Raw genomic sequence first — 27,341 nt, 5'->3', positions numbered from 1 at the left:
CAAGAAGGTCTTGGGTCCTAGATGAAGCTGAACCAGTGACTCATCAACTCTGGGAAAGGGCATTTAACTCAGTTCTGCAACATTGCAGAAATCAGCCCAGCTGCCAAACTGAATGAAAGCAGGTTTTAAGTCACAAGTCAGTGGTACATATGAGAAAGATGAGCCCCTTTTTCTTATTCTGGGTAAATGTAAATTCTACATTATCTTCTCCTGAGCCATCGTTTCATGGTGTGGCTGTGGTAATATTCTTGTATGGTCAATTGGATATTTTGAAGGAAATTGAACCTCCCCCCAAAAAAAACCTTCCCACCCCTCCGATGAAATTTATGTAGAAGCAGGTATGAAGGATGAAAACATAACCAAAGAAAAAACTGGCTGTTATTTATTTTTTAGTATCCAGAAGAACTTAATTTGGCCATTCCAGGTTTCAGATTTTGACATCTACAGATAGAAATACACAAAATAAGCATTATATTGAGCTATATATTTTGTCTCCTGAACAGGTAAGTAACTAAAGCAGCTTTTTGGTAGAAGTGGGAATTGAAATATATCATGTAAGTTTTATGAGCAGGAATTATAATATTTCTCCTGTCTGAATTTTTCAGGTGTTTCTTATGTGCATTGGGACATCTTATTTGCAAAATATAATTAAAAAAGGAGCTTTTGCAGGTCCCTTCTTTTCTCTTATGAGAAAATATATTAATGTATTAATCAAAAGTATATGGGTGAGAAAGGAGATTATCACTAATAGTTGACTATCAGGTTTTATATCCACAAGGAAGAGATCGATCTTTTTTCTGAACACCACCTTTTGTATTTTAGATTACCTGCCTTGACCCCATTGCAAATAGCAAAACTTCCACAGAGGTCTGCGTATAGTCCTCGTATGTCAGATCCTCTAACAGACCTTCTTTATCTGGTATACCCCCTATAACAATCTGCTTTACCCAAGCCTTTTACCAGTGGCAACATGGATCAACTCGGAGCAGATAGGAGAAGCCTCAGGGAGGAGGTTAAGTTTTGAAATCTAAACTGAAAAGTGAAATGGGTCGGTAAGAAAGCTAGTTCTCATGGGCTTTTTCTTGACTGAAATAGAAAGGAAATGGTGGGTGTTGCATCTGACCAAGCAGTTAGCAGTAAACACTTCCATCATCAAATGCAGGTTTTTTTTCCAGTTTGCAAATCTCTTATCCATTCTTCTTACTTTTAAGGAAATACCAGTCCAGTCCCGAAAAGCATTTCTGAAAAATTGCATAGCAAATTTCCACATTTAATATTTCCAGTACAGTCATTTGTCTAACAGCCAACTTGGAAAACTGAGCCAGGGCTGTAAGCGTTGTACTGGACTAGACTTATCCATCAGCATGTATGATAAAAGCAGTGTCAGTCAATCTGTGCCATCACCAATAAACCTGTGCAAATCCATTCCTTTCCAATCATGCTCTCAGTGACAGCTCCGTGCTTCCAGTTCTTGGTATATATTTCTAATTGCAATTTAGTAAATAATTCTGCAGGAAGAACTTAAACTCAGCTCTCTTTCTTTCTCTGCTCTATTTGATTCTGCAGGCACAACAGGATTAAAAAAGGCCATTAAAAACTGTCACCAACCTCACCCCTCCCAAGGGGAAAAAAAAAAAAACCCTCCCAGGATCTCTGAATGTGTAAGAACCAGGTCAGCAGGTTACGGCTGTAAACAGCTATGCTTTGGAGAAAAACTAACTAATTCAATTTATAAATACAGTTCATACACAATCAAGCATTTCTAAGTAATTATAGGAAACATGAAACTGGAATAAAATCTCGGTGGTTATGCTTACATTTCGGGAAGCCCTGGCACTGTTGCACTGCACTGAATAAATATAGAGGATACAGCCATGCAAACAGTTGTATGGCTGGTTTCTGTCAGTCCCTTCCCCACGAGCAAGGCTAATGCAATTGCATTGCTGCTGGTCCAAAAGCAAAAATCTTTCCTACATTGGCATGTTGGTTTGTTTTTAGTGTAGTAGGTGCAGATGAGTTTTTGGAAATACTGGATGCATATCTGAAGTATAATTTAGCAACTTTTAAGGTTTACCAATCACTAAGAATAATATGTTCTTAAGCAAGTTTCCTGAGTCTGCCAATTTACGTAGGTGAGTAAACTAGACAGGTCAAATAGCTGGCGTGGTTTATAAATAGACTAAAAAAAATTCTCCATATATAGAATAGTATCCAGACTTTCTATTGTTTGAAGCAAATGATATCATTATTTGGATGTCTTTCCAGAACTGAAAATGACTAGACTTCGGAAACTAAAAGTAGTTAAATATAGAAATTGCTACTTTAATGAGTGGATGCTGTGTTTCATTAGTATGCTACTAGTATGTGAACAAATGCCTTTCTGTTCTTAGGGGTGGGAAGGGGGATTTTATTCCAGTAATATAAGATATTGGACAAAAGCCAAATTCAGATTAAGGGCTGACAGTGTCTTTACCCTCATTCCTTTATGGAAAATATTTTTGATCCACTGTGCAGTGTAACTGCACATGTGAGGTGATAACACTGTCCACTAACTTGTGCCTTGCATAAGCCTTTACACTTGTGCAGATCAAATACAGAATGCACAGTGGTTTGCATAAAATAAAATAGTAGAATAAAAATTAAGAGAAACAAACTCTGCTTTTCAGTGTAGCTTGTCATCACAGACTCCCTAACAAGTGATTACATCTACTTTGCCAAGTCGGAGTGCTTTCTTCATCACTGATAACTAGAAAACACTTCTTCTGACTCCTGCAATACTACTTTTTAAAACCATCTAAGTAGCTTCTGTGGAGATAAACTTAATTTCTAGGGATGGGGTGTTGGGAATAAGGGCTCATGTTAAGATGTCTCAGCACTCTTACTCTAAAGACCAGTGTCCTTTTAGATGAGGAATGCCATGTTAGGTGCTAGACGAGAATCTGTTGTCTCATAAGAAAAGATAATAGACTAAAATAATATGCATCTCTAAAAGCATGCATTTACAAAGGTGGAATCAAGTTTAACAAGATACCAAAACAAGCTTTAACTTACCAATCCAGATTTTCCTTCAACTACTTCTGCATCTTCTACTGTTCTCTCAGATTTAGCTAAAAATTCCCATTTGAACAGAGAGTCAGTTGATATGAAGTCACCTAAATTTAGGCATCTACATATTCACAAGGTGTCTGAGTTCTTATTATAATCAGGGAAGCCAATGGGCTTGCCTTACCTAATAGCAATAATTAATGTATGTATGTACCTTTGCTTACCTTTATCAATACATTTCCAGCTTCAAACTCTTACTAGACTGATATCTGTGTGGGTTTTTTTCTGCAAGCAAACCTGGTTCTTAAGTTGGTAAAACCGAAAATGTAGTGCTCATGAGCAACTCATTGTCCTTCTGTAATCACTGTGGGCCATAGGTGTGAGTTGATGACCATGTAATGTTTGCCCCTTTGTCAGATGCAAGAGATATTTTCAACCATGGCTGCACACTCTTCAAAGAGCTTAGTTTGCCTGCAGCATCACCTCTCTCTTGCTAGCGCATGTTCAAACCTTAGTTCATAGTGAAGACAAAAATTATCATTCCTTTAGGCAACTAAGTCACCTGTCTCGAATAGGGAAGTGCCAGAGGACATTGTTCTTCCTCCTTTGGATGCAATTTTGTTCTAGGAAAAGCCCTCTGCATCATAACCCTCCTTCATTAGCTCCTGAGAACTGGAGCAAATTCATGCAGAGACCTGTGGCTGCTTTGTAGGATTCCATTTCCCATGGCATTACAGATTCTTAAAAAATAAGCATAAGTGATAGATTTTTCTATTGTGGTGACTGCTTTTTATTGTTTGACATTTTAAAATGTTTGAACTGGGTTACCCCATGTTATATCCGAGTCCCTTTCTTAGGATAACATATAATCATCTCTGTGAGGGAAAAAAGCAAAATGCAGCTGAATCCAACTTCATTACCTGTAAAATACTTCATGACAAAAAACTATGTCACAGCACATACTCTGCTTGCTCAGAAGTGTACCGTTTGCAAACAACTTCATGTTGGGTGAGTGGGCAAGACCCCTAGACAGTTATTCAAATATCTGTACTGTATATTTAGGCAGCTTTTAAGATTTACTCTCTGACTGAGCCTCTTAAAGACCTTACTTTTTTTTTTTAATGCCTACTATATCACAGCAGCTCCTTCTGGATTCCATCTGGTTTGCTGGGTAAATATATGTTTGGATGAAAGCCACAAAATTAGAAATGTTTTTATGAAAATGTGAAGAGTAGGTTCACACTGTATCATGTCTGGCTTCTGCAGTTGTGACAAGGCAGTGTCTCGAGACTGCGACAAGAGAACTCTTTAGAGGAGATGGTAAATAGTACCTCAAATAAAGGGAACACGTGGAGCTGTGAAGTTTCACCTTGAAATGAAACTATGCAGCCTTCAAATCAAGGCCATGTGCCAGAAAGTTCATATTATCAAGAATCATAGAATTGTTTAGGTTGGAAAAGACTTTTAGGATCATCAAGTTCAACCATTAAGACAGCCCATAAGAGGAAAGTCTTTTATAGCTTAACTTCTGAGAGGTACAGAATTCACGTTTCCCATTGCTGGCCTCAACATACTTGGTGAGACACACTTGAGAAGACAAGTTTCCATCTGTTGGGGTCTTCTCAGCATCAGAGACTTTGTATTCTCCTGCCCTTCCTTCCCCCAGCCCAAAGATCAAGCACAGGGCACGGGGAGCAGTGCTGCTTTTGGATACTCGTCCTCTGTTGATGTTCCTGTGCCCATCAGGACTGAGAACCAAAGAAAGTTGCTTGCTTGCTTGACCTGCCTCCCAGTTTCCTCTATCCACTCCATCATAAGATGGCGGTGGCATTTGAAACTCCGCACAATCAGTAATTTGTAATTGATTGCCACAAGCATTGCTGTTCTCATTGCATTGGGAATACTGCACTAGGCAGTTGTTAAGAGACCAGCTTTTTCTTAGTGTGGCTGGTGGTAAGCCTCTTCATGTTCCTCCTGGGACCAGTTTCCTCCTCCAGGTTTTTTCTCATTAATGGATATGTAAATACATGGCTCCCCATACTTTTGGTGGGAAGTGTAAACATTCATATGATATTGAGGTCACGCACCAATTATTCCAGTTGCCATGCATCCAGTCTAGAAAAGGTTCTGGCTTGCATTCAAATATGAAAGAAAGAATTATTTCTTAGCAAAGTAATTCTCAGAGTAGTTGGAGAGAGGATCCACACCCACATCTTTTCCTTCCTCTCTGAATGTGCCAATTTATCTCTCCCTTTCCCTCGCCAATTAAGGTCTTCACAGTGGTCTTACTGTCCGGTGCACTAGTTGCTACTGGATTGCAAGCAGACGGTTTCAGATGGCTAGTTCCTTCTTTGGCATTGTAACTCTGGGGACAGAGCATTTTCCAGACCAAGCCTGATGCTGGGCAATCCAGGCCTCCGCCGCTGACAACATTCTCCATACTTGTTTTGAATGGTTGTTTATAGATGTTTCTAGAGAAATAGGTTTGGCATCCAGGCAACAAATGTTTTTGACTCTTTAAGGAGTGAAACGCTGGTTTTGAGCAAATAAAACTGTGTGGTTACATTTGAAACCAGTGAAGTTCCTCTCTGGCTCATCAACAGCAGGAGTACCCCGTCATACTCCTACTTTAATTTTTTCTCCTTTCTTTCGAAGGAAGCAGAAAATTCATGTTTCTAAGTCAGGGCCTTATAAACCAAATTTGAAATTAATGTGAGTTTCAACAGTTGAAGGTCAGACATGGAAACAGGGGTCCATGCTGGCGGTGTGGGCCAGTCTGGTCTCCCTGGCAGTGACACAGAGGGCTGCCTCGCAGGCGTACCAGGAATCCTCTCGGGACTTCCAGGCTGGAGTCTCATGTGAAGCATCTGAATGTGCTCCTGGTTGCCACACTGCAGAAGCATGTGATATGTTAACACCCCCAGTCATAGTTCAACTTTTCAGCAAGCTCCCAGACCTTCTAAAACCTCTCTTGGTGAAACTTAGCTGGCTTGGAGGGGCTACTGTGATTGATGAAGAATGGGGCTTGTCAGGACAGAAGTTAATGCACAACTACAACATAAAACTTTACCAAAGAAAATGTCAGCATGCACAGTCTTTTGATTCCAGGTTGCAATATTTTTACTATAATTTCCGGGTGGGTATTTTTTTTTTTTTTTTGAGCTGTATGTAAGGAAATGGCTTATATTTCCTGGTCTTTCTGTACTCATAGAACTGTACTTTGAGGTCTGTCCTCTGGTTGCCTTTGTTCTTGGTCAGAATACCAACCCCTGAAGTGAAGGTACTTGAATGGGCACACAGAGATAACGATTACACAAACATGGCCAAGATTAGTAATAAATAAATCATTAATGCGCAGCAAAGTTTAAAGAGAACTGCATATATGTTTCTGGTTTTTTTAAGAGTTTGGCTGAAAGAAACTGTGTTTAAGTCAGAAGCAGAACTCTATGAATTCTCGGAAGAGACGTTGTCTTTTGTTGGCTGAAGATGTACTAGCATAAGTAATATTGTTTGGGGACAAAAGAACTATGAGAAAGCAAGAGAGCAAAATAAAATTTGTGTTGGGACACCCACATTTTATGCTGGCTATTTCACGTACATAAAAATGAGAAGGTGTTTACACCAGGCAAATATACACGCTGTACAAACATAGATGGCATTTCCTTGCATGTTTTCTCTTGCTTGTGTTACATGAACCATCAATCTCATATTCATTCCAGCACAGTGACCCAACGATATTAAAAGGAGAGTTGGAAAAGTCCCTCTTCTGCCTTTCCATGTATTGCTTTCCTCATTCCCTTTCTCCATCCATTCCAGCCTAGTTCGCAGCCTGCTGGTTAAAGCTTTCCCAGGGGCAGGTGCATATTTGATTTTCTCCATCAGAGAACTGCAATTAGGTCTCCCATTTCCTAAGGGACTGTGCTGACCGCTGTGCTATTGTGTGCAATGAATGGGGCAGAGTAAAGCTGCTTTGCTCAGTCCTCCTCTAGCCCATCATCTTCTCCAGCTCTATTTTAAAAATAAAGGAGCTGTAACCACATTTTCCAGTCGGTCAGGCTCTGTGAGCTAGACATACTCATATGGGCCCCTGTGGCAATACCTAAGCTGGTAAATAAAAGAGGGCAGAGAGTGAATTGCGGATATTCATCTGTTCTGGACTGCTCTGTCCTGGTCTCTGCACGGTAAGTCTGCTCTAGAGCTGCCTAGCTCTGAACACTGTGGACCTAGGCGGTTCTGTGCCACTTGCCCACAGAGCTGGGGGTCTGTCTCCAGCCCTTCATGAGTGGTAGTTTCTGCCTGGTTTTCAGATCCCAGAGCAAGTCGGCTGGAACCCACATGGCTGGGGCGGCACATACTTGTATGTGTGACCAGAAGCAAAACTGCCCTCCTGCCAGCAGGAGGAGGAGATGGACGGTGAGTTTTGGTGCCTCCAAGGTGAAGTGGAAGCTTTGTAGAGGGGTCTTACTCTGCAAATCCAACTCTTCCCCTTTAGGCTGGAGATGTCAGACATAACTTCTGATGTTTGCTTATTAAAGAACACACCTCTAAGAACCTAATAATACTTTAATTCGATAAGTAGCACACCACTGTTAGTAGTAGTATTAATTGACAACCACATCACTGCAAGAAACACTGAATTACAATTCTGTTGCTTATTGTTAGTATTAGTAATCATACCAAATTACTGTAAAGAAATCATAAATCGCACAAAAGGGCCATTGAGTTGCAATTCTATTGCCTTTCCTCCTGCAATTGGTATTCAGATGTAAGCCTATCCTTCCTTACAAGTTTATTCCTTCTTATTCCTCCCTCCGACAGCAAGTTTTTCAGGGACATGCCTGGTGGAGAGACCTGTGGGCTCTCCCAAGGGTGCTCCCAGTGGGCTTGTGCCCACAGGTCAGCATCACCACTGCCTGCAGATGTCCCTGCTCTTGCTCTTAGCATATCCTCACTGTCTTTGTTCTTCACCTAACCTACTCTTTTTTCCTTTTCCACCTTTTTACCACCTTTGCACCTCCTTTTCTCTGCCTATACTCCTCCCTAATAAACAACCTGCTCCTAGTTACTTTTTCCTTATTGGCCCCAATTTTGTTGTACTCAAAAGTTGGTGTTTCTGACACCATTACATAGGCAATTTTACCATTACAGTTGGCTAAATGAGACAGCCTTGCCTCCAAAGGCTGCCTTCTGACCCTGTGGTCCATGTTGATTACATTTCATTTATATTACATATTTTTGGACAGAATTATCGTATTTTAGCCTTGACTCCCCAACCTAATTCTCATTAAGCAATACCTCACCTTACGCACAGAGAGTTTGCATACCAGTGCAATAGTATAACCCGTTTGCACCATATGTCTGCTCTTAAATAGTTTTCCTCACACTTGGTGTTCCTATCAGAGGCCATAGCTAGCTTTGAGGATGGGATTTGGACACTAAGCGTAGGAGTCATCTCACCTGAAACTGGACACATGCGCTGTAGACGTATCTCAACTAGTTACCCTAGGCTACCATTCTAATCCCTTCACCCTTCTAGGATGAGATTTATCTCAGATGTCTGAAATAGATCTGATGAGATTCTCTTGATGGTCTATAATAGCAGGCCAGATGTTGTGCCTATATCAGAGAAATCTTAAATTAGGTTATATAAACCCCATTTCTAGACTCTGCCTAGACTCTGGACTTTTTAAGGTGGAATTTGGAATGATCCAAAACATAAGCAAGACCTGGAATTGAAGGTTTTCTCAGCAAACGACTTCAGAATTGGTGGCTATTGGAGGTCTTCCAGCTTGGTTGCACAAATCCTAGAACACCATTCTGCTGCAGACACACTTTTCACCATTTGACTGCATACTGAGCAAATCAGGAGATTCATCTCCCTGTCCTTAGACTTCTGCAGAGGGTGGATGTCTACATGTAAGCTAGTCACATCTCCTCACCTTTACGGTTGAAAGAAAGCAATAGGCACTTTCTGGGAGAGACGCAGTTGATCAGTTTAGATGCCAGTATCAGGATGGGGTGAATTGTATCCCGGGATTGACTGTTCTCCCCACTGACCAAAAAGGTATTCCAGGCACCTGTCTCAGATTGAAACAACTACATTGGGTTGTCACCATTGGTGTTATGTTCCCAGAAATCTGTTTTCCTCAAGAAATAAGTACTTGTGGTACTTTAAACTACATTGTCTATGGTTAAATTTTAAACTGGGCTTTTTGCATTCTAATTATTGACTGATACATGTCCCTTTGATTTCCCTTCATCTCAACTGTGTGCCCATGTGTATAATTGTTTTTGACAAAGTTTTACAAGGATCCTTAACAGATTTATTTTCAACATTAAAGAACTTTAAAACTGTAATGTTTTATAATGTAACTTCCCAATAATGTCAGGTTAAATGACAGTGCAATGATCTGTCTTCAAGAAATTATGAACATTCATAGATAATAAAGTAGAAAATGTTACATGTGACTAAAAGCTCCCAGAGTCATCCCACTAGTGGTCAAAAAGTGACAAAGTGGAAATTAGGCAATAAGGAGAGCCCAAGTATAATCCAGAAAAGATATACTAATGCTGGTCTCAAATGTTTTCCCATTATGTTCCCTACCTTTGGAGAAGTCTTCCTGATTTTTCTTTTCATTATCTGAAGAATCTGTGTGCATAAAAGGACATAAAATGAGAAAATTAAAAAAAAAGCTTCCTAAAATTGTGGAAGAAAACAATTGTGTCCCCACATTAGCTGCTGGTATTGTTACAGCATGCAAATTAAAAAGTTGGATGGTGGATAGTACACAAACAATAGACCTTGAACTTCTTCCAGTCGAAATAAGTATTAGCAGCCTCCTTTTTTTTTTTTTTTTTACAAGTGCACAAATATCTTGCCATAGTTCTGATTCACACTCTATTTTCTCCTTAGCAACAGTTTACCAAATTTAGAGTCACTCTGCTAATTAAGAAAGAAATAAACTTATTGTTCTCCTTGTTGTTTTCTCAGTAGGCATAATTGAAAACTCACATGATAAAATTACTGTATCTGCCAGCCTGTCACTGTTAGTCTGGGATATACTGTTATTTACAGCTCCAACCAAAACAGTTCTCTAAACTTTCAGAGCTGATTCTTATTGATGGCTGCACTACTTAGTACACTGCTCCTTCATGACGACCGGCATCTTGTAGAGGAATGTGTTCACATGGGCTGTACATCTGCACGGTGTACATAAAAATGAATAGAACTATTCTTAATTTCCAAAAAGGGGTTGAGGGGAAAACTCTGTGAAATGAAGAATACTGAGCCAGAGATGCACATTTCATCTGCAAATAGCTTAATAAGAAAAAAACATGGAGATAGTTAGGTTGTGACCATCCAAACATTTAACTAAAAGATGGACCAACCTGAACAAGCTGCTGGAGTTTATAAAACTGTCTTGGCTTATTATTTCCTCTAAACAATAGCCTAAACATAAAGCAGAGTTCATAACATGACGTAGAGCACTGTTATGTCCATGAAATAATTTCCTGAATCAAACACCTAACCTTTAAACAGCTCAGGGCACAGTTTCAGTTCTGTGGACCTGTTTTACCAGTATGAAAAGCCTACTTGTTTAATTAAATAGGAAGCTGAAACAAAAGTATTTTAATATATAAAAATAGTTACAATACAGACATAAACCCTCTCATGACATGCATAAGAACTTGTTTTGGGAACTGCATTACTGCTTGCCATAAGATTGAGAGGCTGTTGTACAGATATGACCAAAGGAGAACTTAGGCAATGCTTGGTACTTGCTCCATACGTTTTATTCATTTGGCTCCCAGGGAGGAATCCAAAGCCTGGAGCTGTGTTTTCAGGTTCTCGGTAGTGTAACGGCAGAATTGCATACCTGAGAAATGTGACCCTACAACCCCAGGTGCTGAGTAGGGGATTGCTTAGAGCTACATGAAAAATGCTAAGCGTGGCAGTGTTGGTCTCTCTCTGTGTTTTAGCTCCTTCAGTCAGGGCTTGAGGCAGGAATGGCAGCATCACTGCCATTTTAAGCAACAGCATAGCAGTTCAGAGCACCCATCTTGTTTTGGAGGCATGTTTACACTCATGTCATCCCCCTTCCAAGAGATGATGTTCACAACCTATGAAGGAGGCAGGAATGGTGAAGGCACCATTTGTCCCTGCCACAGTGCAACAAAGGATTCAGGGTTCTTCCAGCCAGGAGGGGAGCAAGCAACATGGAGCCTGAATCTGTACCCTACAGCTGGGGTGCCTTGAGGTTTTATCTAAGGAGCGGTGCATGTGAAAATTAGCAGCCACCCTGAATGAGGGGCTGTGGCTCCAAGACCTCCTTCCTGTAGCCACTAGACTTCAGTCCTTCTTTCTTTCTTCTGGCTCTATTAATTATTTGCTGTGGGGCAAACCAGGTTCAGAAATAGTGACAAGAAATCCCTTCCTCTTTTCCCAGATTACTTACTAGGCTGCTGGGGCACTTTCAGGGGTTCCAAACCCTGGGCTTAGGTGGGCCGCAGGCTGGTCTTCAACAGTATTCCTGATTATTAAGTTACAGTTATAAAAGTCACACCACAGCATGCACAGCATCTCTGCTGTTCAGGTTTCTCAACAAGAGTGACTGTGGCTGCTGCATTTCATGCAGGCGGTGTGCACTAGGTGTAATCAGAGCTGGCCTGCCTGTTGAAGTCCATCCAAGTATTTGCATGGAGTGGTGCATAATTTGTAATTCATGTATTTCCAGCCCAGGCCAAGGTGGTTCTGGACAGGCAGAAGAGATGTAACTGCAGCCATCTACTTAATCTAGGTCTGACTTCTAGGTCACAGTGGTTGGTTGCTGGCAAGTTTTAGGTGCCTCCTGACTAGGCAGCCATTGAAGAGGAGAGGGCAGGAGTTTGGCTTATGATTTTGAACATGATACCGGCGTCTTCCTTTATGTCTACCCATAAATATTTTAAAATATAGAAACAATTTAGAGCACGCATAGAAGGATGTGCTGCATTGTGACCTAGGACTTAGTCCATGTCCCTGAAGAATCCAAGCAGCTGTGCTTCTGTGATATGATATCTGTTGCATGTGTCATAAAGATGTGTGAGATACTGGTCAGCATGGAGCTGCAATGTTTTGAAAATGTGGAGGGAAATTAAGTAGAGTAACATTATATTTCTTGATGCTAGTCTCCAAGAATTGGAAAGCCACTCACGGCTGCTTCTGAGCAGAGATTAAAGAGTTTTCAACTGGAAGTCATAGATGTCATCCTGGTCTTTGCTTGGGCAAGTTCCCAGCGAGTCTGCTAATCAAAGCTTACTGTGCTATGCCAGGTATTGTAGCTGATACCTTTTAACAATTTGTTTTATGTGTGTTCTGGTTTGCAGGGTGGAAAGACTTACACGGGACCATGTGGAGGAAGAGACTGCAGTGGAGGATGTCAGTGTTTCCCTGAAAAAGGAAGTCGTGTAAGTAACATTTTGTCCTGTAAAATGCTCTTGATGGTACCAGTTCAATGCTGTTTGCTACAGATTGGCTTGCATCAGACTGCTAAGAGTATTCAAATAATTATTCTTTTTCAGGAAAACAGTTATTGTTGTTTAATCTTACTTCCTCAAGATATTCTATATTTGAAGAAATACTTTGTTATGAAATGTAGCAGGTTCTTAGCTCAAAGATCAGGGCCAAGGGACCTGACAACCATGATGAGCTGATCAGATCAGAATTTTAGGGACACTGTGTGCTAGAGGATCACTGGATTGTGTGACAGTGCTAAATGAATATGGACAAAATCACTCAGTAATGTTCTTGAAGTCTTTCTAACGAAATGGTGTCTGATGAAAAGATACCTCACACGTGTGATTGCCGTTAAAGCAGAACAGATCCAGGCCTGCAAAACCTGAAATCCCTGCTGGAAGGGAACCACTTGGGACTTCTGGCATTAGGTTGTTGCTGATAGTCTGTTCTTTGTTTTGGGGAGTAGTGAGGAATGAGGCAGAGGAAGGGAGATGGGGTGGAGGGGATTAGCCACCTGCCGCGAAGAGCTCCGAGAAATAGGGCAGTTCCTATCCTGTATGGCTCAGAGCCCTGGCTGGCAGGCTCCTTCTGTACAGCTTGGTCTTCTGCAGCTGAGACGGTGAGTCAGCCTTTTCCATCCACCCATCTCTAAGAATAGGTCAGGCAAGAGATGCGGCAGGTCATGTGCTCTTTCTGCTATCACAAACCTCATAAGACTTCTTAGTTCTCTGCCTTCCCTCCACGCAGCAGGCCATCATTTCCCATTCCCATCGCATTCCTCAAGCTTGACTCCACGTCTGAGCAGAGGAAGAGGTGGTAGGAAGTCACAGTGTAGGTGGGAGGCAGGGAACACTCTTGTTTACAGCAGAAATCCTGATGTCTCCATGGAAGTCAGATGATCCTGGGGTTACCATGCCATGAGGACTGTCATGGTTATACTACCATCCCCTGACCATGATCTGCTCACAGTCTGCTTTCCATTACAATAACCTAATGGCAAACTGATGAAGCTGACGACAAACAAGCCCTCCCCTGAGACACAGCTTCTGGTGGGGCTCCCTCCAGCTGTTACTGCCTTACCCTCATCAGCCAGCACATGAAGTTTGGCGAGTGCCTCCTGCCATTACCTTCCAAGGGCACTGAAAGACAAAAACTGATGCCGTATGAAACGGCTTCAGGTATGATATTGCTATGTCTTTTTTTCGGTGTCATTTTTTTGTGGTTCTGAAAGCAAAGCATGGATGTACTTATTCTCCACTAGAGTTTGTGAAAATAGGAATCTGTCCAAAAACTACCAACTTTTGTGACTGAAATATTTTTCATGTTCCTTACTGACTGAATAACCCTTAATTTCAAGTTGCCAAGTTTGCAAGAGAGAAGAGGTAGCTAAACAAAATTAATTGCATAGGTTAGAAAAGCTGAAGATGTTAAATTGCCAAAGTAAAGAATCAGTCAGGTGCCACTGATGAGAAGCTCCCTGGGAACTGTTTAGTACCTAGATTGGGAGATAAGGGCAGATTTTATATACTCGCTTGCCACTCTCACTCCTTGATTTATCTCAGGGAAGTAAGTAACCCCAGTAACTAATCACACTGGCCTCCCTTTAAATAGACAGTAAAAAAGAGAAAAGGAGGGTGTTACAAAATGTAAATTGTATTTTGCTACAGTGGGTAATTGTGCAAGATGTGAAGCACTATGGGGGAAAGTGATTTAAAGAATTTTATAACACTTCAAAAATTGTCTTTTTAACCCTCTGAAATTATATACCTCATTCTGAGTCAGCATACACTGCGTGTATTTTGTGTCTGCTGCTCTCTTCAGATGTCACAACCTCTGTTAAACATCTGGTTTAAGGAACAAGATTGGCCTTCAGAGAATAGTCAAATTTGGCATAGCTTCTGGTCTCATGCTAATCCTCAATGGGAATATTTATTTTCACAAAACCTCTGTATAATCTGGCACGACACACATTTTCTGTTTGAGGTGACTCATTACATGCACAATAGACATATTGCGTGTTTGCACTTGTAAGAGTGCCTGAAGCAGTCTGCCAGAGCCTGCTTCTGCAATGATTCTCCATCTTGGGTGCAACAGAGCTGTCACTTGCAGGGCATCTGGATCTCAGGTGGGAATAGCGCTGTGAGGGTCTACAGCCAGCTGTCTGCCCTACCATCCCCTGAAAAGTCACATTCTGTTTGTGATAGGTCTCTCAAAACCAGGCAAACAAAAGCAGTTTCTTTGGATTGCTGCTACTGAATGCATATCAGAAGCTGCTGAATGAAGTAAATTCGTTGGAGTGGTAAATACAGTCACAAACTATGAAAGTAGAAAAGGTCTGAAAAAATGCCTACTTTTTATTTATATGTCCTTCTACTTCATTTTCTGCCATTGCTTCAGTTACAGTCTTAAGGCACAACATTTAAATAAAGATGCTTCTCTTTATTTGTTGTCTTAATCCAATGGCTTTTGTTTTAAAAAAAAGTGGGTTTTACAAAATATGCCCGCTGATATCTTCTGGGGGCTCTGTGCCAGAGGCAGAGAGGCACTGTCTGTCTCGATGTGTGAGGATTCAGCCAGACTTTGGTGATCATAGAATCACAGAATCATAGAATGCTTTGGGTTGGAAGGGACCTTTAGAGGTCACCTAGCCCACCCCCCCTGCCGTGAGCAGGGACAGCTGTAACCACATCAGGTTGCTCACAGCCCCGTCCAACCTGGCCTTCAATGTTGCCAGGGATGGGGCCTCCACTGCCTCTCTGGGCAACCCCTTCCAGTGCTTCACCACCACTGTAAACAACTTCGTCCTTATATCCAGTCTAAATCTATTCTTCTTTAGTTTAAAACCATTAGTTTAAAATCATTACTCCTTGTCCTGTCACAACAGGCCTTGCTAAAAAGATTCTCCCCATCTTTCCTGTAGGCCCCCTTTAAGTACTGAAAGGCCACAATAAGGTCTCCTTGCAGCCTTCTCTTCTCCAGGCTGAACAACCCCAACTCCCTCAGCCTGTCCTCGTAGGAGAGGTGCTGCAGCCCTCGCATCATTTTTGTGGCCCTCCTCTGGACCCGCTCCAGCAGGTCCATGTCCTTCTTGTGCTGAGGGCTCCAGAGCTGGACACAGCACTCCAGGTGGGGTCTCACCAGAGCGGAGTAGAGAGGCAGAATCACCTCCCTCATTGTAAAAAATTTCTTCCTTATATCCAGTCTAAATCTATTCTTCTTTAGTGCTGATTGTGCCAGGTCTCCAGATGCAGGACAGCTGAAAGCCCTGTGCTTCTCTCTACACCGCTTTTGGTTCAGGACTGATAAGGTTAGGCACGAAGGCAGAGGAAAGTTGAATCGTGTTTCATACAGGCAGTTTCTAGGGACAGAAGGCCACCTGACACAAATTAGTGCATGCACCTAGCAGGCCTGCCAGAAAGAGGTATGTGTTTTTAGTTTTCCCTCTGCTCTCTTTTGGCTGGGCTTAGCCCTGCAACTTTCCCTGGGTTCCGACACAGCTCAACAAAATCCAGTGGGGACAGGAAAATGAAAGAGCAGAAGCTTCATCTGCCCGCTCTGGCGGTGGGGGAGCTGCTGCAGCAAGGCAAGGGCAGCGGCTGACCTGCAACCTCCCGCCTCTCATCACAGCTGAACGTGAGGACACCTGCGAAAGGCACTTTCTGCCTCATTCACAGGAGGAAAACAGGTCTAATTCAAATGTTCAGAGAATCACAGGACATTGCTGATAACCACGTTCGCAATTCACAGCAAATGCCAAGCAGTTGCTCGGAGAAGTTTCTCTAAAGGAAAGTCAGTCTTGGGCCACACATGATTCCCTTGAAGTTCCCACCTCCTGTCTCGCTTTTGAGTTCACACGTTTGGAGGAAAAAAAGAGTTAAAGGGAACTTCTTCCATAAGCCAGGCTTTTCCTAGTGCTTGATGACACTCTAGTCTTTGTTCTTCTTCATTGCAGCCTAGTGATTTTACTTTAAACCTGGGTGCATATTTACTGTTAGCTGGCTATGAATATGCAGTCTATCTAATTGGACCTCATGACTAATCAGGTGGTTGGAGCTGGGGCTGCAGGAGCCAAGCTTGGGGACCAGCCTCACCCTCGTCTCCCCTTCTCACAGCTGGCAAAGAGCTCAGCCAAGTTCCAGCAGGAATCAAAGCTCCTGCAGGAATGTCCAAATCCACACAAAAAGAAACCACAGTATAAGCCTCAGTGCCTCCAGAGCAGAGTGAAAAGGGAGAGGAAAGACAACAGACTCATCTTCTCCCTAAGATGAGACAGACTCATTTTCTCACTTTCTCCTAAGACAACTTCTCATAAGTTGTTCTCCTAACACAACAGACTCATCCTGTCCCTAAGCTACATGTGGAGAAAATACTGTAAGGAGTACCCAGGTGCCTGAGTAAGAGGGAAAGGAGAAAAGGGAAGCACTGAGAGAGACAGTATTGAAATTCTGGTTTGAATGAAATGAAAACCCTGGACTAAAGGAAAAAAAAAACAAATTAAAACCTTCTGGTTTCTTTCTTTTTCCTCTAGATTTTTATTGCAACTCCTAAAATTTTGAGATTTGTAGTTCTTTGAAAACCATATATTGGGCAGAGTACAGTATATGCACCTTTAAAATTTGTTAAACATTAATGCATTCATATAGGAAACGATAACTCCTTTCAGTACAATGGCCAGCTGTTTGACCTATTGAAGTTCATAATCAGCCTCACTTCATAATCAACCTAGAAGGCTTTGTAGAAAGTGGGAGTAGAAATCTTTTTGATCTTTCTATAGAGTGAGAAAATGCACTCTATTGAAATCTTGCTTTGTACTTTCTGTCTGAGTCAAGCATGTAACAGTGCTTGAGCCATTTAGCCATTGTTTTTGCAAGAGACTGGAATAATGGAAGCTGTGAAATAAAAAGACAGCTTCATGTCTCCCCATAAAGGCCACTTTTTAACCAAGGCTGACATGAGACTTCACTGCAACTCCTTTACAGATACCTGTTATATTGCTTTCACTAACACAATGGCCAAGGGTAAGCTATTACCAGTTCACCTATAATCATTCCTGTCTGCTTTTGGATGCTATACAGCTGTGAAGCCTAGTGTCTGATCTTTACTTACAGGCATTTTCCATACATGTTTAAATCTTAACACATGGACTAGATCTAGCAGATTTTTTTTCTCCATAATTAAAAAAAAAAATCAACAAAATACAACACAAATATTCTAAAGTTAATTCCATTCCCACATCTTAGGGAAATGTTTAAATCCAATACAAGCATTTTATTAACTGTTAGTGTAATTCTTGAGCATCACAATTAACTGGCTTCTAAGCTGGTATAATGGCAGTAGCTCCTTTGTAACTGTTGGTGAGTGTAAGTTGATATATCTGATGAAATCTGATATTTTACTCTGTTTTTACAAAATAAGAACATATAAAGTGTCTTCTCAAATTAGACCAGTAATTCGTCCAGCCCACTACTCTGTCCCCAACAGTGGCAGTAGGAGATGCTATTTACAGGGAGCACAGAGGTCTGGCAACTTTCTGCAGTCCATTTCCCTTGTATCCAAGACCACCCTATTTATATGTTCCTTCAGTATCTGTGCTTCTCCCTGAATTTGTCTAATCCTTTTTGAAGCTGCTGTAACTGTGTGTCTTCACAACCTCCAGTGGCACCACTCAAATGATATAAAATTGCTGTCTGACCTGTTCTAAGCCAATCTCTCTCTGGTTTCATCAAATACACCCTATTTCTAGTACTATAAGACTTGGGAAGGAGCAGTTCTGTATTTACCATATGCACTGGTTCCCTAATTTTGTAAACCTCAGTCATATTCCCTCTCAGCTTTCTTCTGTCCAAAAGGAAAAGTTGTAGCCTTTTTAAGCTCTCTTTTGAAGGTCACACTCCAACCCTTAGTCCCTTTATTCTTCTCTCTCTTCTGTGAGACCACAACTGTACACAGCACACAGGATTATAGGTGCACCAAGGTCTCACTTAGCAGCAAATTGACACCCTCTGTTTTCTTCTCAATACCATTCCTGATGCCCCCCAACACTGAAACCTATCTGCCCACCCAGTTTGGTGGGGTTCTTCTGGATCTCCCAGCATGGGAGATCACCAGATCTCCCTATCCCTCATCACCAGCATGGCATTTAACAACCTGAGAGAGGTTAGTGTCGTCTATAGTCTTGGATGTTTCGCAGTTCAGTCCCTTCTCCAGATCACTGTTGAAGTCTTTACTAAAACCAGTTCCAGCACCCATTGCTGTTGCATCTCCATTTTGAAATGTGACCATCAAGCACTATTCTTTTTTTCCTGACCTTTAACAGCCTTCAGTCCATAAAAGCACCTGTCTTCCAACCCCGAGGGAATTTATTTTAAAAAGGTTTGGTGAAGTACTTTGTCAAAACCATTTTGAAAATCCAAATATGTTATGGTCACTAGGGCCTGCTTTACCATGCTTATCCTTGTGTTCAGTTATTGTATTCTTTAAGGTAGACTAGTGCCTGACCAACCAGGAAAGTCAGACAAACTGGCCCATAGTTCACAGGGTCTCCTCTTGAGCCTCTTGTCCACATGGGAGCTTGGTTGGCACCATCCCGCTGATGCAGTGGCAGTTTGTAATGATGGGTTACACACCTTGGCCAGCAGTTCCGCCATTTCATATTTGAGTGCCTTCAGAAGTCCCAGGTGAATGCCACCCACTCCTGGTCACTTAGTAATGCCTGCCTTATCTATTTTATCTACTACATCCTTTATATTTACCTGAAATTAATCTGGCTCAAAGAATACCTTGGATTTGAGACCTTCTTAAACACCTTCAGCAGTAAAGACCTGTGCAAAGAAGTCACTAAGTTTCTCTGCTATGGCCTTCTCATTCCCGAGTGCCCCTTATAAGCCTTTGGCATCATGTGGTACTGCTTCCTTTGATGGCTTCTTGCTTTTCTTTAAACAACTTTTTACTACCAGCTTGATGATCTTCTGCAAAATATTCACATGCTTTTTTTAGCCTTCCTAGTTGCCATTTACGCTTGATCTGGTTTTTATGGCCTTTCCTGTTCATTTCAGCAATTTTTTAAATGCTAACCTTTTTCCCATAGCCTCCTTAGCTTTTTTTATGAGCTATGCAGGGGTTTTATTGAACTGTTTTACTTTCTTTTTGATATGTGACACATAGTTTACCAGGGCTTTTAATACAGTGTTTTTGAAAAGCCTCCAGGTTGCTTTAGGCTTCTTGCCTTTTTGACTGCTTTTTTAGGTTTTTACTATTTTTGTGAATTTTATATATTCCCCTTTCTTGAAATTGGTTATCTGTGTGATGTATTTGTTTGGCTTACTCCATCCCACTACAGCATTAAGTTCAGTTATACTGTGAAGCTCTTACTGAGCAGTTCTCTCCCTAGTACCCCTTGAAGCAGGTCCTGTGCAGCACTCGAGACTAAACCCAGAACAGCATCTTTTCTTATGGGTCCCAGGGCTTACCGCGCTAAGAAGTGGTCAATTGCTGTGTCCAAAAATTTTATCTCCTTTTCTCACTTGGGTGAGGCATTGTGCCTGACAGTACGTTGGTACTTGGAATTTGCTAATATTGCTACCTGACCTAGTTTTGCAGCTTCTCTAATTTCACTGAGTATTTCATGATCGGTGTCTTTAACAGGGGAGTCCTAAATACAAACCAAGTCCTACCTTTCTGTTATTTCCACCTACAAGGATTCCCTAATCTCCCCTCTGCCCTCACTACTTTTTTCTGTTACACTTTGGTTCAGCCTTCGCATGCCATGCCACTGCCCTGGCTGTATCTCATTTTCTATCACTCCTGTGAAGTAGGCAGCCTAGCAACTCTGTATGCCACTGATTATCCTCCTCTCACCAGCAAGAGATGCCTGTTATATCAGGGTTGTCATTTGTTGCCAAGTAATATAATTCTGTAACCCTATTTTTCAGATCTCTAGCATTGCTGTAGAAGCACTTACAAATTTTGCTTATTCCTGTTGCAAGCACCAGTCAAGTGGTATTGCAAATAGTGTTATTTACCTTCTCTATTTATTGCCTTCAAGCATTCGTTTCCTCCCTTGCCTTTTCAGGAATGTTTTGAACATTAGCTATGTCTCCCTCACAAGTTCATTCAGTCTGAACCAGGTGCTCCACCATGGCTGTCAGTCTTCCCCCTGTTTCTAGCTTAACTATTTCCCTGTGAACTTCATAATTTTCAGTAATAGCAGCCTTGTTCCATTTTGACTGAAGTCCAGCCCATTCCTCCTGTGCAGGTTTCTCTTGTTTCAAGGAGTTTGCAAGGACTTCAGTCTCCCACAGAGCAGCCTTGAGTTAATCCCCTAGGACATCCCTACTCTACTTTGCCTCATCAGTGATATAACATAGATTGTGACCCACTGGTTCCTCCCTTCTACCAGACTAAATACCTATCTGAACATCTGTGGTCTCTGCTACTTTTGCACTCAGCAGGCCTTTCAGTCCTCTCAGCTGTTTCAAATCCAGCTATCTCTGTGTCAAATAATCAAACCTCCCAGTACCATCACCTGCTTTGTCCTCTCCTGGAGGATTCACTCTGCTCCAGGACCATTCTCATGCCAAGCGGACATTATAATCAGCTGGAGGTTAATTAGAGATCATATACCCTTCAGACATCCTCAGGAAGCCACTCAGCAAACACCCAAACATGAACCCATCACCAGAAGAAACCCCATTAGGTTGTGCAAGCCAAAAATTCACAAAACTTACATGCCTTGCAGTGGCCTGCCCTTGCTTGTCTCTCTCTTTTTGTTCTTACCTTCCCCAGATAGAAATGGTTTGAAAAATGTCCTATTTGGGCTCCAGTGTTTGCCCTATACAAAGCTTCGGGAGTGAACTTCAAAAGTGTTGTCACATTCTGCACTAGAATGGATATGAAATACCAAAACAAGATGCTTCAAAATTTCATATTGCTTCATAGGCCAAGGTTAAGTCTCTGGAAACTTCCAGGAATAGGAGCTGTCCTCAGAGGGGAAGTATTTGAGGGAGGTATTTATAATGGCAGCAGATTTAAATGCAAAATACCGATAGTGCTAATAAGCATTATTATGCTTGGACAGGAAGCTACCTTTCATTATTTCAACACTGTAATCAATTCTGGTGTGGTATTTTTTTTATTTAATATTTGTTTTTTTCTCAAGCTGGTCAAGGTAATAGTGGAAAGCAGCTTACTGGTGACTGCAAAAGACAGTAAAAGAAGAGTTTTACCATAAAAAGGTGTTTAACAGTGTGAAGCTAAATTCTGATCTCAGATACAAGAGTACAGTTTCTTTTTACATACATGTTTGAGGGTACAGTTTCAAGTTCATGCTTTTGTTTATGTGTATACTTCCAAAACACTGCCTTACAAGGTCTTGCCAGCATACATAAATCCCTAAAGTCTTAACATTGCTCCATAGGCATCTAATCTTGGGCTTAAGGCTTAATTGCATGAACTGTTAGCAGTAAATAGGCCCATAATCTTTAGAGTTAGCTACCGAAGGCAGGCAGGGTACAGATTTGCTTGATAGAACTTGAACTTGAGTCAGTCTGAAACTTAATGCCTAGTTTATGACCTAATGTTTTATTTAGTGAAAATTGTTTAACCTGGGCTATGGTGACTATCAATCAACCGCGTAGCTGGATGGTCCTGTTGGTTGCTAATTTCTGTTCTTTAATACATTTGTTCTGACATTTTTTGGAGTGAAATATGCATGGTTCTTTTTTTTTTTAAGCTCTGTTTATACATGTTTAATCAACATCAGAGATCTTTTTGAACTGGTGGATGGAGGTTAGATAACTTTCCCATGAGCAAGAAGCAGTGAATCCTTCTTCCATATATGCATTCTACACAAAAGCTGAGATTTGGGAACAGTCGGTGAAGGTTTTCGTAAGAATTCATTTCAACCAAAAAATGCAAAATATATAAGAAAAAGCAGGGTGTTATGTTTCGATACATGCATGAACACGATTCAGTTTTCATGCCAAAATCACGTTTTCATTTTAAATGTTCAGAATGTTTACAAGATAAAATAAACTCACATGTAGTCTTTCTTTCAAATCAAACAAAATATGCACATTGACCAAAATTGATTTTTTCCCTCCTTTTTATTCATTTGTTCTTTTGCAGAGCATTTCTGCTTCAGCCAGCTATGAAAGTTTGTTTTATTCCATAAGTAAACTTTAAAAATTGTGTATGTTTGTAATCTAAAGAACTACAGTATTGTTAAGTCCATCTCAAGCTAACAAATTGCACTCCCCTGTCTTTTAGAATGGTACTTGACTGAAAAGTAGTCAAAAGTACACATCTACCTTTTTACTTCCAACTTCATTTCTAAAGCCCATTGACCTGGGAGGCTGTATCTGCGCAGATACTTCTCCTATGAGCTTGTCTCAAAAACCTTTGCAACATCTGCTGGTACAACGAGAGAACAATTCAACAGCATTGGACAAAGTTCAAGAATTAGTGTAATTAATCAAAATTAATACCAATGTTGTAGTTTAAACAAAATTATGACTGAAGTAAATGTGCTGGATTAACTCTATTTGTAATGCGGATTCAGCTCCTGTGCTTGAAATGACACCGTTTGATGCCTTTTGCATTAGCTATGTATTTCGGTGATTTATGGACTTGTTACACTCAAATAAGAAAACAAATCTTACGTCCGTTTGCTAATAAATTGAGAAGGTATTTCACTGGTATTTTAGGAATCTATTTTGAGGGCAGCATTTTTAAGAGTGTATTTGGCCATCTGCATATCACAAATTTGAATGAGAGATGGAGAAGAAAAGCAAGAAAAGTACAGTAAGGAACTGAGAACCATTTTATTGCAGAAGATAAAACAAGACTTAAAATTTAACTGTAGAAAATGTAACTGTAGTGAAGAAATAATAGAAAGGAAACTTTTAAAAGGTAGCTGTCTTGTTGGAGATGAGCAATGGAAAGCTAACTTGGGTCACAATAGCTCACACTGGGATAAGAACCCTTTGGATGTAATTCACAATTATTTAAAAATATTACCATACCTTTTCACTCAAAGTTAAAAAGCACAGGTTTTTTCCTTCCTGTCTTCCTATTAAATACTGAAAGTATATTTTACCTTATTTAGAAAATAAGTACCTGCGGTTAAGCAATTTCATGAGACTCTACTCGTCTGTAATCTTTTCACTCATTCTGGTCAATAGTGTCTGCACAGCACAGTACATTCTCATGTATCATTGGTATTTTTGTTTGGTTTTCATATATTGCACTTCATTATGGAAACGAAATGCACTGTCAGGATTGTTTTAGGGCAAAGATACTGTCCATTTGGTTAGACCTTCAGGCTTTGACTTCTGACAGTCAGGCAGTGCAACTACTGCACAAAAATATTCTTAGTGCTTTTGGCCAAGTTTTGCAATTTTTGCTTACTGTGAGCAGGAGTTTAAAGAACGTGCAGTGGGAGGATGATAGCCTTGCTCTGTAACTGGGTAGCTCACAAAGGCATCCAAGGGGGATAATCCAGGTCATCTTTTAGTGCTTAAATTACACTCTAGAGAGTGTAAATGGTTTCTCATGACATGTGTTCAAGGCTTTACAAGTTTCTCAAATGGTGCTTGTTTCTATTTTCTGTATTTTTGTCACTTGGGACCAAGTAACATTGACCCATTTTCCTTTTGTCTGCTTTGGTAAGTACCAAACTATTAGTGGAATCCTTTGAGTCTGACCTGGAGAGACCAGGAATGTGGGAATGGGCAGGATGACATCATGCACAGTATCTACCGAGGCAGTCTGAGACCGTTCTCAGCATTTTCTTATTGACACTTAAGAGAATAGATGTGCCTTATTTACCTCAGTTTGTACATAAGGTTTCCAAATACTTTTCAGTGTCTTTGCGTAATGAACAGGGCTGTTAAAGCATATGTGTTTCCATTACATTGATCTGACAAGTGTTAAAATATCTTACAATTAGATACTCACTTTGGGATCATGCAGAACAAAGATCTTGAAGGACAGAAGTCTGTGTTTTAGGCATGGAGAATGGCTCTAGACAATGAATAAGCTGCAAGCCCAAATGAAACATCCATGCAGCATTTTTTCTCCCACAGGCTAAAACTATTTTTCTATGAAAAGATTATATTAGACTGTCAGATTCCTTTCTGTCTAGTACTATCAGAGATGCCCAGTAAAGAAAAGCTCTTTGGGTTTTTTGGGGGTTTTTGGTTTGTTTGGTTGGGTTTTTTTTCTTAGTATGGGTCATGGTTGGTTGGTGAAATTCTGTGTCTATTACTTATTTTATTAGCTAGTGAAACTAATTCTTGCAAATACAGTATTACTGGTTAAAGAGATATTATCAAGCCTTATAACTTGTTTAAAAGTGGTTTTATTTGGCCCCAAGGTTGTTGGCAAAGCATAGTATTGATGTACGAGCAGAAAAGAAAGTTCTTGTGCTCACTGTCCTCCCCAGTACACATAGTGCTTCACTCCATTCAGGGTACTGCAGCCAATATAGTCTTTCTGTCCAGTCTAATAAGGACTTGGATATGTCTGTATTATTCTCTTCTGATGCAAGTGCTCCTTTTTTTTCCTCTTGCTTTTGGCTGTTTCTCAGTTTCTAGATACTCTACTTCTCTATTATTTTTATGACCTTTCTGTTATCTGCTCCCAACATCTTTTCCTTTGCAATTTCACCACCCTTTTTGTGTTAAAGGCTTCCCATAAGGGACTTCCCTTCTTGGTAGCCTGGAAGAGGATTGAGAGAAGCTGGTTCTGTGAGATTAACTCTTTCCCCCACAACACAGGGTTCCATGGTCTTTACAGCTGGCGGTGCTTGGCTGTGTTAGGATGTGACCTCTTTGGTGCAGGAGCTGTTTGCATGTGGCTCATCGTACAGTGCCAAGAGTGTTACTAGCGCTTCCACATTAATGGCAGCAGTAGCAGCACACAGAGGGGCACAGTGACAGCTTCTTTCCAGGGGACAGGGACTCCAGCAGCACAGAGACCAAAGGCACCACACCATGCTGTGGGTGTTGGTCCTATATATATATGTTCATTATTCCAGTATTTAACAAGGGCATGCAGTGGCATGCGGGTTTATGGATGGAATGTATTTTCCACAGGAAACCCTTCACTTCAAATATGACTGTGCTGCTGTTGCAGAGTATCCCTTACCACCATGACACTAACTCCCGTTCCATTACAGAGCACGGTCCTCCATGTGCTTGGCACAGGTGTGCAGTGTAACACCATCCTGCACCCTTTTCCACAGCTTTTATTTTACTTTATTTATATTTGCTAGGTTCTTCGCACGATGGCAGAGATTGTAGGGACCATTCCCCCACCATCAGTGTGCCCTGCTAATTAGCCAGACAGGCTAAATTGCATGAGCCCAGCCTCATCCTTCTTCAACCTCTCCGCGCAGAGCGGGGCTGCAGCATAGAAGAGGGGTGGGCCACCCGTGTGACAAGGGACAGCTTCTGATGCTGTCCCCTGCAGCCCCTCCATTGCAGCAGAGGCAGAGGTAAATATACAGTCTGAGGACAGATCCATTTGTTTTTCTTGTTGTTATGAAGCCTTGCAAACCAAACTGCAGAGTTTGCACTCCGCTAGCTCATACATGGTGCTGCCAGCAAGGTCTTGACTGCACTGTATGGCTGCAGGCACATAAAACCGCTCAGGATTGCCGGAGCCGCAGCTCCCCGTGCAGGTCCTCTCTCTTCTTCTCAGCTGGCTTCTTTCTTTCAAACAGTTGCAGAGTTGGTTTTGCTAAATGACATAAGGTTATAATAAATCAAGTGAGAAGATTTGTGCTGTGCTTCCTACTGTATGGGAGAGGTCCATATGGTTTAATTACTTCCTCTGTATGTCAGATATATGTGTATAAAATCTCTGAAGTCATGTGTAACTGCCAAGATCCTATGGTGTGGTTTGAAACATTCATGCAGTGAACTCTCAAATGGTGCAGATGTGCTATGAAATATAAATGTAAAATGAAACAAGTCAGTTTATCCAGTTAAATAACAGCATTAAAATTAGAGAAATTCATGGAGAGATCCAGACCTCAGCAGGATGGAGAAAGGGGGAAGGACCAGAAAGCTTTCTCAAGGCAGGGGATAGAGTTTCATCATCAAAGGAGATGGGAAAAAACCATCATGCTCCCCAGAAAAACAGCAGAGCAGCCTGAGGAGAGGAAGCGTGTCTAGGAAAACCATTTGGTGAATTGTAAGGCCATCTGAAAAGTGTCATCATAAACTATAGCTGCTGCTAACAGCAGACCTTTGGCCACCATAGAAAATTCTGCTTAAAAAATGAGCTGTTCCTGTTCCTGCAGGCAAAAATGCAGAGGAGGGTAAGTAGACCACGTAGACCTGTAGACCCAGGATCATGGATGGGTCCATGTGCAGAGCAAGGAGCAGGAAGCCACCAGGCCCCAGTGCTTCCTCCTGACCCCAGCAGGTAGCAGGGGTGCTGAGGCAGCAGCAGCCCTCACCTCTCTCCCCTTCCCTTTTTTCCCCAGTCCCCACACACTGCCCAGAACAGCTCATCCAGGGTGGGAATTGCCAGGATTTTTTCTGGGCAGAAAGGGGAGGGAGGAAAGGAGAAGTGATGGTGGTTCCCCAGGGCAGTAGCTAATGCTTGCCGCTTCATGGCCAAGGCAGGCACAGCCCTCCTCCTGTCACCAGCCTCGGCACTGCCGCAGTCAGCATCTTGGCAGGGAGCTGCTCACCTGTGCACCTGTAGAGCTATTTCCTCGGGACCTGGCAGGCATGTAGTTGCATATTTTCTATCTGGCACAGCAGCTCGAGCATCTCTTGAGAAGGGGAAC

At 41.5% G+C, this 27,341-nt stretch overlaps 1 protein-coding gene across 1 annotated transcript in view; it reads left to right on the top strand.

The window, feature by feature from the left end:
* Window positions 1-27,341, top strand: part of COL4A2 (collagen type IV alpha 2 chain) — a 120,013-nt gene that overhangs the window by 2,034 nt on the left and 90,638 nt on the right. The window contains exon 2 of the mRNA XM_075717221.1: window positions 12,412-12,492. Coding sequence (XP_075573336.1) covers window positions 12,412-12,492 — 81 coding nt within the window. The remainder of the gene's footprint in view (window positions 1-12,411; window positions 12,493-27,341) is intronic.

This window comes from Pelecanus crispus, chromosome 1 (assembly GCF_030463565.1).
Source record: "Pelecanus crispus isolate bPelCri1 chromosome 1, bPelCri1.pri, whole genome shotgun sequence".
Classification (NCBI taxonomy): Eukaryota; Metazoa; Chordata; class Aves; order Pelecaniformes; family Pelecanidae; genus Pelecanus; species Pelecanus crispus.
The sequence above is the reverse complement of the archived record's forward strand: the minus strand, read 5'-3'. Positions and strand labels throughout refer to the sequence as shown.